The sequence below is a fragment of the Pseudopipra pipra genome, chromosome 2, assembly GCF_036250125.1.
Source record: "Pseudopipra pipra isolate bDixPip1 chromosome 2, bDixPip1.hap1, whole genome shotgun sequence".
NCBI classification, from domain to species: domain Eukaryota; kingdom Metazoa; phylum Chordata; class Aves; order Passeriformes; family Pipridae; genus Pseudopipra; species Pseudopipra pipra.
Genome location: NC_087550.1, coordinates 101880706 through 101893601, shown reverse-complemented (window position 1 = coordinate 101893601; position 12896 = coordinate 101880706). Strand labels below are relative to the sequence as shown.

At 40.0% G+C, this 12896-nt stretch overlaps 1 protein-coding gene across 1 annotated transcript in view; it reads left to right on the top strand.

Annotated features, from left to right (window-relative positions):
• Positions 1-3081, top strand: part of VEGFD (vascular endothelial growth factor D) — a 29797-nt gene extending 26716 nt beyond the window's left edge. Inside the window, exons 6-7 of the mRNA XM_064646672.1 lie at positions 767-962; positions 2413-3081. Of these exons, the coding sequence (XP_064502742.1) occupies positions 767-962; positions 2413-2539 (323 nt within the window). The 3' untranslated portion in view covers positions 2540-3081. The remainder of the gene's footprint in view (positions 1-766; positions 963-2412) is intronic.
• The last annotated feature ends 9815 nt before the right edge of the window (positions 3082-12896 follow it).

Genomic DNA, 12896 nt, shown 5'->3' with positions numbered 1-12896 from the left:
GATGCAGGTTACATTCCACAGGTTACATCCAAAAGCTAATTGTAAAACTACAGGAAATTACCTTCCCAGTGACATGTTATATGCCATGACCTTTAACCGGGGATGTGCTGCTTGCATTTTAATAAAGCTTTCACAAAATGTGTTTCCTTTTTGCTAGGATTAGCTTCATATTGTACTCCAGATGTGTATTTTGAGGGAAGATAGATGAGGTATTCGACAGTGTGTTCCCTTGGCTGGGGTTTTGTTTCTCAAACAAAGTATTTTCTTTTATTTTTATCTGTCAAGTGTGCACGTGCTCCTTGCTGAAGGGCTAGGCCAGCTTACATCTTACTAGACATAGCATTACTCCTTAAAAATTTCTGCAGTGTATGTGTAGTGGTGTGTCTGTAGGGGGTCTGGTAGTTTGCATGGATGTGTCTTTTTGCCATGGGTATAGACTAAATCCTTTTAGAGATTTTCTTTTTAAAACTTGCTGTCAGTAAAGATTTATGCATTCCAAAACATAACACTAGGCTCTTGTAATATACATCCTCAAAAATTTTTGTGTTGGGTTCAACTTATGAGAAATAGCAGAGTAAAGTAATCATCTCAATTCTCTCAAGTCCTTTTCTGCACTGTACGTTACAACAGAAATTCTGAAGTCTAGAATCTATCAGAGAGTACATGTGTGAGTCCCAGTGATTAGAGAACAGAGAGAGTTAGTCTTTTCAAACTCAGGATTTAGTCATGTAAAGCTTACTGCTAAAAGATGTATGTGCTATTGCAGGACTCCCTTCTCTTGCTGAGCTGGCTATGTGTGGACAACATATGGAATTTGATGAAGAAAATTGTGAATGCATCTGTAGACATAAGTGTCCCACAGATTTCTTTCAAAGTAAAGAGAACTGCAGCTGCTATTTGTGTAGGGAGAGCCAGGAGAGCTGTGCTCTAAAACACAAGATATTTCATGCTGAAACCTGCAGGTAAGTGATCCTTGTCATTCAGTGTCTACACTGCAAGATCTGAGTTAGCTTGCCTAGATGTTAGAAGTGCAAGTGCTGAATTGGTAAGGAGGTCCAGCTGGGATAAAATACCTTGCTGAAGTTAGGGAGATAATAACAATGGCGATTATATTTATAATACTTACCTCAGGAATCTGAAGTTTATTTAATTGTGTTTTAAAGAAATCTGGACAAGGCTGATATTCAACTATCAATAGTTATTACTTTTCTTTCCCCTAATCTTAAGGGAATGATGATTAAAACTACATACCTGAAATCAGTTTTTGCAGTGAGATACTGAGTCTTGCATTTGTAGGTAGGCAGAGCCCATCCTGTATTCTCTGTGACAGCTGAATGCAATCTCATGGATGTTTAGGGACACAGGCTCCCTAAGTTGGCACACAGAGCACACAGCACATTCCTTATTCCTCAGACCAAGTGATTTGCTAGACCTAAAGCAATTTTGAGCACATACAAATCCACACAATCAGCTCTGACTCCACTGAGAAGCAGTTAAGTTTTTCTGGGGCTACTATACTTCATGCATTTCCCTAATTTTTTTGTATAATTAGTTTTGAGGTTTCCATGCCAAGACTCAGATAAAAAATACACTCTTAAAATATCTGTTTCCATGCATTAGTTTATTTTTAACATTTCTCAGGAAGCCTTGGTCCCATGTAGAGACCCACAAGCCTGCAGTATCTCAGTCTCAAAGTTTATGTAAGGAAAGTCCACATCCAGTGTCCCTGGGTACCTTGGCAGAGCTGCAGCTCCCTGAGTGGTCACCCATAGGGTCAACTCTCAGAGACCTCATAGGTTCATCCATGGAGAAGACTCTGTAGAAGAAGCAACCTTTGCATCTTCAGGTTCAGCTTTGAAAATAAGGACAAACAAAATAGTTGACGAGTACAAAAATAGCCAAAACAATCAGCAGAGCTGAAAGTGAGCATGAAAGACTTGGTCGTTTATGTGCTTCAGACAGGTGGAAGGGGAGCAATGTAATCATTTGTTTACATGAATTTGGCTTCTAGAAATTACTTTAATCTGGACACAGGACTTTAATGCCAGACATCTATGCCCAGTATTCCTGGAGGAGCAAAGCTGAAGCATCAGGTGGAGATAAGGTACTTTGCAGAGTTTGATGGCAGCACTGTCCAGTGCTGACACCTGGGACTTGACTGCTCTCAAGAAATGAAAGCATCACTTAGGTCATAACGTGGACAAATGGACAACTACAAGACGTTGCTGTAGACAATAATTGTCAGCCAGCAAATTCTTGTCTTCCTGCGTTGTAGGATGTCAACACTTTCCCAAATGGTGTCTAGGGAGCATTGCAGTGTTCAATGATGAAAAAGTTGAGGAATGTGACAGTGAAGAATTATCATATTACAATGCTTCTCTCTCTTTGCTTTCTTTCTCCTTTATCAAACAGTTGTGAAGACAGATGTCCATCCCAACCCAGAACATGCCCAACCGCCAAGCCAGTGTGTTCCAAGCATTGTCGTTGTCCGAAGGAGAAGAGAGGTTCTCATGGGTCCCAAAGCAGAGAAACTCCTTGACTGAGCTTCCCCTATTCTTCAAGAATTCACTGCTTTGCAAAGTAGCTGTCACTGACTTTCAAACCATAGTAAACATGAACATCTTCCACATTAATAGCAGAAGAATTAATCTAGTCTGCATTTATTTATTAGAGTAATCACTAACTGCAAGTGAATCCTCTGGGATATTGGCAATTGTTCTCTAAGAGGTAACAGCCAGTGAATTGCTGGCTGCATGGAAGAAAGATTGGAAAGTGCCAGTTCGATGTTACATTATGGAAGATGAAGCTGGTATATTGGAAATAGAGACACAGTCTCCAGCCAGTCTTTCAGAAATTGAGACTTGATAATCTTAGCCTCTGAATCCTTAGCCAATGCAGCTCCTGGGTAAAACTTTCTTCAGAAATTCAGTGTACAGATTTGGCTTCTAATAGGTCCAGCACTGAGTTATTTGATCTACTGTCCAGCTTTGATTATCATTTTGTGTCTATTGTACAACTACTGTCAGATGTGCCATATTTAAGTGTATATAAGAAAATAAATACATCAGTTATTCAAATGGATTTGATTTTTCTCTGTTATTTTAAAACTCTGCCCAACAAAAAGAAAATAAGCAAAACCCCAAAGCCATCTCAAGTATAGCCTTCTTACGTTTGTTCCACCGGGACTGGCTTCTGCCCAAATCCAGGTCGAAACAAGGTCACTTGATCCAATAGTTTCACTAAAAAAAAAAATCCTTTTCCCACGTCTCTCTGACAGCCATGTATGATTTATTTATTTGTTCCTGGTGTAGTGTGTTAATCTCCCTAAGGGGATAAGAGCCACACTAGTGCTAACTCTTCAGTGAATTTTGGAAAAGCACAGTTCACGAAAAGATGGTTTTCCTTCTAGCTTACAGTTCTATGAAAATATCTCCTTTGCACTGAAATTCCTCACACCAGTGTGAGGCCTGAGTAACAATGCTTTAACCAGGGCAGCATTACTTTCTGAGCCACTGAAGTCTGGTGTGAGCCTGTCCAGATAAAATATTATGAGCAATAATCCTGAACTGGAAGCGGTAATTTTGACGACTGAATAATTTTCTCCCTTTGCAGAATTCTCCAACTCTACACTGCACTGTGAACAAAGGGAACAGAGTAAATGAAACAACCTACAGGGATGGAATGCTTGACACAACACAGGGAGTAGGAAATGGCTTTTTGATGTGCAACTGAGATTTTTTTTTTTTTTATTTATATAGGAAAAATAGATTGCTTTAAAATAAAATTAGAGCCAAATCCTGTAAAATTGATTGGATTGTTGGAGAAAGCACCAAACAATTTAACATATTTTTTGTCTCACTAAGGAATTCAGGATTTGATTCTGAATGAGCGTTCTGAGTGCTTCCTAAGCCGTCTGGGATCTAGATCTGCACAAAAACATCTGCAGGCTGTTTTTGTTACCTGTTCTGTGAACTGGGATCCTCTGACCAAGCAACATAGTCTGACCTGTGAGCATCTGGGTGGGGGCCCTGCAGCAGGGTTACCTACTGGCCTGGCCTGGGCTCGCCTGCTTCTGAGTTTTCCTCCAGAGTGAAGGACACGTGCCCCCAGCGTGCACTCTGCATGGACAGGAGGGGCAATGTGACCCCAGTGCAATACCAGGTGAAGCAGCTTGGCAGCAGAAGCACACCCTTACATTTCTCCTGTTCCTCCAAGAGGATCTAAATTCAAACATATGTGCATGGTTGGTGAATTCCCTGAGCTACACAGGGGTCCATAGAAGGAATTAACTGCCCCATCACTTCTCTTCTGGCTCAGGGGGGGGCACCCTGACCAAATGGCTGGACTGCCAGTAGGCTACACCATTAGCACGTTCCTCAGAAAGCCAGGGAGCTGCAGAGGCAAACCTGACACTTAATGTGTAGCACCAGAGATATATAGACTAAAAATACATCCTTGTGCAAAACCATACAAAAGTATTTGTAAAGCAAAATTCTTTGGAAAGAAATTAAGCTTTTACATTTCCTAGCTTAAACTGAAGTTTAGCAGCTGGAACCCTGTATTAATTACTCCTCAGTCTTGTCAGTGTTGATCTGTAGAGGCTTCCTCAGTTTTCTATCCTGACCAGTGAATATATTAACTTCCTTTTTTAAAACTGAACTGCTCCTACCTGAGAGAAAATTAAGTCTGCTTCAACTCCAGAAGGCTGTTACATAAAGCAGTCACTGAGGGGCTGAAAACCAATATTCAAAAGCTTTTCTGACAGAGACAGAGAGGGATCTGGACACGAACCACCTAACCCAGGAGAGTGCAATAGCCATTAGGATACCTAGGCTGGAAAGATACCATCACTGGCCACCACTGTAAGCCCTGCTCTGAGGTTTTCACACATCCCCATTCCACTGAAAAACAGACCTGTGCCTGGAGGTCCAATGCAGGGCTGAAGATCGCAATGGGATGGAGTGAGATGAGATCTTGCCATGTCCACAGGCTTCTTTCAGTCTAAGCCTCTGGGTGAATTTAACCTTAAGCCTCAAAATTTTGCTGTTAAATCCTGTGGATTACTTCATTAAACACCTAGGCAAATATTTTTAGTAGTGTCGTGGTTTAAACCCAGCTGGTAACTAAGTACTATACAACCTCTCAGTCACCCCACCACCACCCTAGTGGGGAGATTTGGAAAGAAATGGTAAACCTCATGGGTTGAGGTAAGAACAGTTTAATAACTGAAACAAAATAAAACATAATAATAATACTGCTGCTGCTACTAATACTAGTAGTAATGGAAAGGAGAGAGAGGAATAAAACTCAAGAAACACAAGTAATGTACAATAACAATACAATATAAAACAAACCCACTGACCAATGCCCAGTCCATCCCCGAGCAGCAATGAGCACTCTGTCCCCGCTCCCAACTCCCCTAGTTTATATACTGGGCACGACATCCTATGGTATGGAATATCCCTTTGACCCATTCAGGTCAGCCACCCTGGCTATGCTTCCTCCCAGCTTCTCATGCTCACTGACAAAGCATGGGAAACTGAAAAGTCCTTGATTTAGAGTAAGCACTACTTAGCAACAGCCTAAACATCAGTGTGTTATCAGCATTATTCTCATATTAAATACAAAACACAGCACTGTACCAGCTACTAAGCAGAATATTAACTCTATCCCACCCAAAACCAGGACAGATAAAAACATGCTCAAACAAGAGAAAACGTGTGATTACCAAAAAAACACCTGAAGGTCAACATAAAATTCAGTGTTATTTTCACATATAACCCCCTACATTTTCTTCTACTTGTGAGGGATTTCCATTTTTCAGGAGTCATGTGCCAGAAAGCTTGTGGATTAAGAATAGGTTTTAGGCTTACTGTGAAGATGAAAAAGGAAACTGTGGTAGCAGTCACTAACAAGAGTGATCTAAGCAGCCAAAACACTTAGATTTTTACCAAGTTTATGACTTTCATGCTTCTTAGGGGTTCTTGGCCCCATGAATGTACTTCTTTATGTTCCAAATATGATTGTCAACTCTGGTATAACCTACAGGCATCTTACAGTGTATTTCCTTTACAATGAATTCCCACCCTAGCAGATCATCTGCTCCTAAGGCCCTGTGCCAGTCTTTGCTTTGTAGGGCACTGCTCTTTTCCACTCCTCTCCCGTATCATTAGAAAATTACCAAAGCTAGAGTATATTTGTAACTGCATATTTGTAACATTTACTGAAATACTACATGGAAAAGCTCAAGAGTTTAAGCACAATGTTGTGAATGCCAGTGTCATGTGATGGTCTTCACTGCCACAGCCCCAAGAAGATCTGGATGTCACTTAACACCATGGCATAGCCATAAATCCTTTATGTGGAAAACCAGGACTAAAAGGAGGCTCTGGGTGGAGATGGAAACACAAACAGACAATTTGATGAGGATTTATAAAAGCTCATAATGGTATTTTATTTATGAAATTCTGGATTCTTTGTTAAAAATACTCAACAAACTTTAAAATAGAAATGCTTTATGTTATCTTTCATATTGATACAACAGAATTTAATGAAGTATTTAATAAAACAATGCAGAAGACTTAGATGAGGTATACAAAATTCATAGCAGATCTGTTTTTTGATTGATGTCATTAGCTCCTATGACTAAATTACTTTCTCAGGGGGAAGGTTATTGAGCAGTGGAACGTTCACTTTGAAGCTGGAAAGGCCTTTTATTTACTGCATTAGCATGACTTGCTTTTTAAGCATAAGGACAGGATTTACAGATTTCACAACCAGAAGAATAATGCTAAAACTTCCTGTTTTGGTACGATTTAATTTCCATTTAGTGAGGGATGTCTTTAATATGATATTTCTATTATTTGTTTAATAGAAATGAGGGTACTTAAATAATAATTGTTAATTCTAAATAAACACACATGAAGTTTATAAAACCATCAGTTTTTATGAGTAGCTAGCTTTCACTTGCAAGAGCTTTTTGCAGGAAGGGGGCAAGGAAAAAACTGGATCAGAATATGCATATTACATTTGGAGGGGTCAGGAAATATTCATCTACTTGCAAAAATTGCACTTGACTTCCAGAAGGACAGCGGTATGTGTGATCTTACCAAATGCTGGTGACACTGATGAAATTCAAGCACATCTTGAAAGTACTGCTATCATTCACTTCAAAAGCCATCACAGGTCATGTACTGTGACATTGCTTATAGCAAGCATTATTCATAGGAAGGTTGACAGCACATATAAATCCTGTCATACCCATACACACTGCAAACACATAAATCTAAATGTATCCTTTAGGCATCAACTCCAGCTGACTTGCAAAGGCCCTTTCTCTATTCCAGCCAAAAAAAAAAGTGAATCTGCTTGGGTTTATTTTTGTTGTCTTGTACCACTGTAAGCCAGGATTTATGCTATTTAAAGCAAGAGTTATTTTGCTTTATAGTAGTGTAAAAAAAAGGAAAGGAAAATCTTGAAAACCCAAAACAAAATTGTGGTTTTGTTCAGCTGCCAGTTTCCTTTGTATTTTTTAAATAACTGGTAAATTCATTTCAACTTTAAAATATCAAATACGTTGTCACCTTCTAATTCTGGACTTGTGGAGTGAATTGGTCTTTCTGGAACTACAAGGTGGTTACCAGGTCTAGTGAATTTACGTTTCATTTATTACAGTCTATGTCAAAAAAACCCCAAAGTTTGTTTGTCAGAGGTTACAAGCGATGTACTGCCATTCATTTTATTTATCAAACTCCTACATCAGCAGTTACTTGAAAACCTCAATAAAAACTTTTAACTCAGGGGTAAAAAGTCTGTTTTAAATTAAGATAAAAGGAAACTGCTCCTTTAGCCAATAAAGCAAAATGAGTACACAAAATGATGTGGCAGGGCTTGATCTGCATTTTTACTTCTATGCCATTAACACCCTTCATTGTTTCCACTTTTATCATACTTTACAATACTACTCAATGTGAAAGGTCCTTCCAGGTTGAGAGCATTGAGGATTCATAACTTAGCGTGAACTGCTTCCTTTCTTAAACATCTAAAGCTACCTTTAAAATGTTTATGGCTGAATAGTCAATTATTTAATTCTAGTCTGCATTAGTATATGCTATTTATTTAAAATTACAACAGTAGTTATACAAAAAATATCCAGTTATTGAGTGTGATTACAAATTAAGCATCAAGAAAATAGGAAGCACTTCACCTAGTCTTTTGCTCCATGTTTTTATGCTAAGTGCTATTTTAATTGGTGAAGAATGTATCTCTAACGTGTGGCTTAGTATCACAGGTCCAGCTGAAACTGTGATGCAAGATACACAGACTAACCCATAAGTTTCTGTGAGGTGACTCACTGGCAAAGCATTTATCCAAAACTTTCCCTTGACCCCAGATCTGACTGTCTACACACAGTCATGTACTTTTGTTTCTTGGGAAAGCACTTCTTATTCCCTATGAACGGACTAACCATTCAGAATATATTTAAACACTCAAATACAGTTGCATAGTGATTACTTATCTTCAGTCCTCAGAATAAAATCATCAATACAGGTGATGAAACACAAGGGAAAAGTTAACACACCCACAAGAACTATGTAACACTTCTTAACGATATTGTCTCCACAATAAATGGCAGTATTGTCCTGTGGCTCAGTTACAAAGGCATTATAATGAAAATCACTTGAAAGTCATCTGGTCTCTCTATCTGCCATTTACCTGTCCATCCCATTTTAAAACTACACAGCTAAGAATACCCATGCCTTTCTACCTGTTCCCTGGAGTCCAATCACCTTATCACCTTGCCCTGCTCCACATTAATTAAATTAACCTCAGAGCAGTACTTTCCAACCTGCAAAAGGCTTGAAATCTGTGGCTTCCCTTTCAAATCTCAAAGGTTTGTGTTCTTGTAAGTCTCTCTGAGTCTTCTCAGTTCTAACAGTCAAATAAAAATTACTGCTTTCTCCACAGACCTCATTTTGTTTTTATCTGTAGATAGTCATGGCTACAATAATCCTATCAACTTAAAGAAATCTTTGTTTCATTTAATGGATTTTAAAGTATAATTAATTATTCTTGCTTTACAGATTGAATTTGGATACAAACTATCAAAATATTGGATAGTTCACGCTTAGTTTTCGTAAGAAACTTGGTTTTCTTTAAATTACAAACTATACAATGCAGGCAGGTACTACACTAATGCTCTGAGAATATTTTGCATTGCCACCAGGACAAACACATTTTAAGTTTCCAACAGCTCCATCTACTGTTGTCACTGCACCTTTTTTCCACCTCCACCAAGAAGTCATTATACTTGTGGAACTTTCAGTTAAACCCATTTTGTTAGCATTTTAGTGCTGAAACCCATCTGACAGTTCTGGAACTTCCATTTGTATTGACTCACAGAATGTAGAACTCTACAAAACAGATTCCCAGGAGTTTTTAAAAGAGTTTGTCAAGTACAGTCTTAGAGGTACAAAGAGATCTCTAGAACAGGCCTTCTCTTCTAATACAGCTGATGCCTGAGTGCTGAAGTACTTTGATGTGGTCTCAAGACTGCACAAACAGAAATTTAGATCTCCAGCTAAACAGACAGTAAAATCTAGTAAAGCTGAGGGGAAAAAAACAAGTAAAACCAAGTCTAGTGTGGTCAATAGGCTGTGGCTTCATAATTGACACCAGGTGTGTCTTACTATACCTGATTTGATACAAATCAGACACAAGCAGAATTTTTTTTCTGTTAAGTTAGTCAGATGGCTTGTTAGAGAGTTGATACTGGTTGTATGCTGGCTGCAGGACAGATATCCCCCAGGTCTGCCAGTACAAAAGCAACCAGTCCTCCCGATGGACTTAAAATGTCGGGGAGAGCACAGCCATCACTTTGCATTGTGTGCCCAGGAATCTTTTTCTGCCCCATTTGAGGAGTATTCAGGCTGGATCACCGCCTCATCTGAGAAGGCAGAAGACAGACACCATCCAGGCTTTGTTTGCAATGACTGCTCCAGCTAGGGACCAGGAAGGACTCTGGAACCAAGTGCTCAGGTACCCAAATGGCTCCTGCATGGAAGTGGTAAATGACTTACGCACAGCTGGTGTAAAAGAGGATTATTCTCAGCAACTGTCAGTGCACTGTGAGCAGCTGTCCTGTCCTGGTAAGGTCAGAGATGTAACCTGTTTGTAAGCCCAGAGGAGCGGAAGCTAATCCTTCTATGTACTCTTTAGCTGCTCCCAAGCCCTCATGCTCTTCCCTACCTTCACTGTCCTGATTTGAGAGGGAAGAGAATGCTCTGGGCTCTGGGAGGAGCATTTTAGTACACAGAGGATGACTGAGTGATTCAGACTTTGGGGCGTGTGTGAGAGGCACAGATTACATACAGATGTGAGATCTAACAGGGACAGCCTTGCCAATCAACTGCTCCCTTCTATTAGCAAATTCATCTGCTACAGATGAACTCCAACCTGCTTGGAAGGGAGATGTGTCTTTAAAATGGAAAAACAACCCTTTTTTCTGGCATTGAAGAGAGAAATTTGGCTTAAAGAAAAGAATCCCTTTTTCCAGTTTGTGTTTAATGGTAATTTCCTTCATGGACTACACTGCAGTTTGTTAAGCTTTCAACTTGAAACCTCTATTTTAGAAGTACATTAACATGTCATTTCAGCCAGCTTCTATGGAATTCCATGAACAGGGGAGAAAGTCTGTAAGAAAATCCAGGTACTCAAATGAGAAAATCATGATTTCTCTTGTCTGCTTTGTGAGTGGTATTGCAGCCAGGTAATAGGAGGGCCTGTACCCAGAGGAAACCAGGCAAAACCAACCTTCTTAAGGTACAAGAGAAACCTGTTAGATTCTGCTATTTCCTAGCACCAGAAAACAACCACTGAGGTAGACACTTGGGCCCTCACTCCTTCTAAGCAGGAATCTTAGGAGAAGTGACAGGCTCTCCAGCCTTACCCTATAAAAGTAAACCAAATGGAAGGACAGTTTGTCCTTTCTCTTCAGCAAAAAGATTTAAAATACTGCTTTCCTCCTTGTTTTAGAGCATATTTATTCCAGCAGGATCAAAACCTGCAAACACTGTGGTTTTTAAAACAAGGTGTTGGGTTGTCTCTGGCTCTCTCCTGTTTGCTATCACTAATCAGTCTATGCTGCATCTATAGGCCACAATTCTCAATTCAGCAGTACTATTTTTCACTGATCTTCATTTGGGGCTTCCAACAGTTTCTGCTTTCCTGAATCATGGAAAGAAAATGTCCAAGGAAAAAACACTGCTATCTGGTTGTGCACACCACTATTCCATGTCACAAGATTTCTTTTTCAGGAGCACTACAGCTCCCTTGCCATGGCATCAGGCTCTAGAACAGCACTGCTTCACAGCTCTGTTGTGAACTATGTTGTGAACAGCTGATGGCTTGTTTCTGTCAATTACTAATGTTTTGTATAATAAATATGCATGCTTTAGGCTTATTAAGGGTAAATAAATACACCAGCTTATAACACACAGCAAAGCCTCTTCACCAAATAGTGACAGGTTTAGCTCCATACAGACATGCAATAGGAGCAACATCATCCACCAGACTGGGGGTGAGAGCAGCAAATTCAGCCTGAGAGGAGGCTGAGCGGGAGGTGATAACACAGAGTACCAGCAAAAAGTTTCCATACAATTTCAAGAACAGTGAAGTGGTCTCCTTGAGGAACAATGGCATGTGCTACCAGAACAAAGCCACAGGAGTCTCTTTAAGTGTCCTCCATCTTCTCTCTCCATTAACTCAATTTATGAGGATGCTTTAGAGAGCATTCAAGGACCAGGCTTGGAAGCAGCAATTACTGTGCTGTCACTGGCTTAACATCTTTACTCTCTACTTTACATATTCCACAGCCTCACTCTGACCTTGTACGTGCTTTAAATGAGGGAGTGAATACATTGACTGCAAGCATTTAGAAAGTAAGAAAATTTGATTCTCTCTTCAGCTGTTGGTGCCTTCGATATCAGTTCCACCTCAGATCAGGGCAGGACAGACTCTGGATCTGTCCAGGATATGTGACAATTTTCTTACTAAGCAACACAACACCACAGACAGTGAAAAATCTGTTACCCCATATTTCTGAACCAACCATGGAGAGAAAATTTAGCAGCACCTTTGCCAACTTTGCAGTGGAAAAGATTCCTATCCATTAAGGTTTCTCCTAGGCTCCTTGGTAGACCATCTTTTCAAGGTCCCTTGAACATGATAACCAGAGAAGGCTGCTGATATAGGGAGACTGATTGGAGCACTGACAGGTATGACATTAGGCACAACTGGACATGTTTAATGAAGAATACAGGTGTCAGACCACCAGAGCCAACATGCCAGGCCAGGGGCATGAAGGCTTGGCCACAATACTTTACCTGATCTCCTTCAGAAAGACATGTGGAGCCTATGGCCAGCTGCTGGGAAAGTGCCAAGTTCCCTCCAAAGTTCAGACAAATATAGAGGGACGAAAAATTACAACTGCTGTGGCATAAAAAGAGGTTTATAAGATTAAGTGGACCTGTCCTATTGCAGGTTTTGTAGGTCAGTGCCAGCATTCTGGCTTTGCACAGTAGTGGGTCAGCATTAGCTTATGGAACACATCAAATCCCACTTCTTTCACTGAAGAAAGGGGCTGCTTTGTCATTTACCATTTATGATTTCTCTTTGGATTTTTAAGCTTGCATACCAAAAATTACATCTTCTTTAGAGAGTGCAGAAAAAGAACTAGTCTAAAAAACCCCAACATTTACCTAATAGTTAAAGCCATAAGCATTGTTTTTCTGACATCTAAAATTGGTGACTGGGACAGCTTGATTCTTCAGGCAGCCTGACAGCAAGGGAGGTCACCACCATCATTTACCAGGGCTTACATCGTGGTGTGCTGCAGC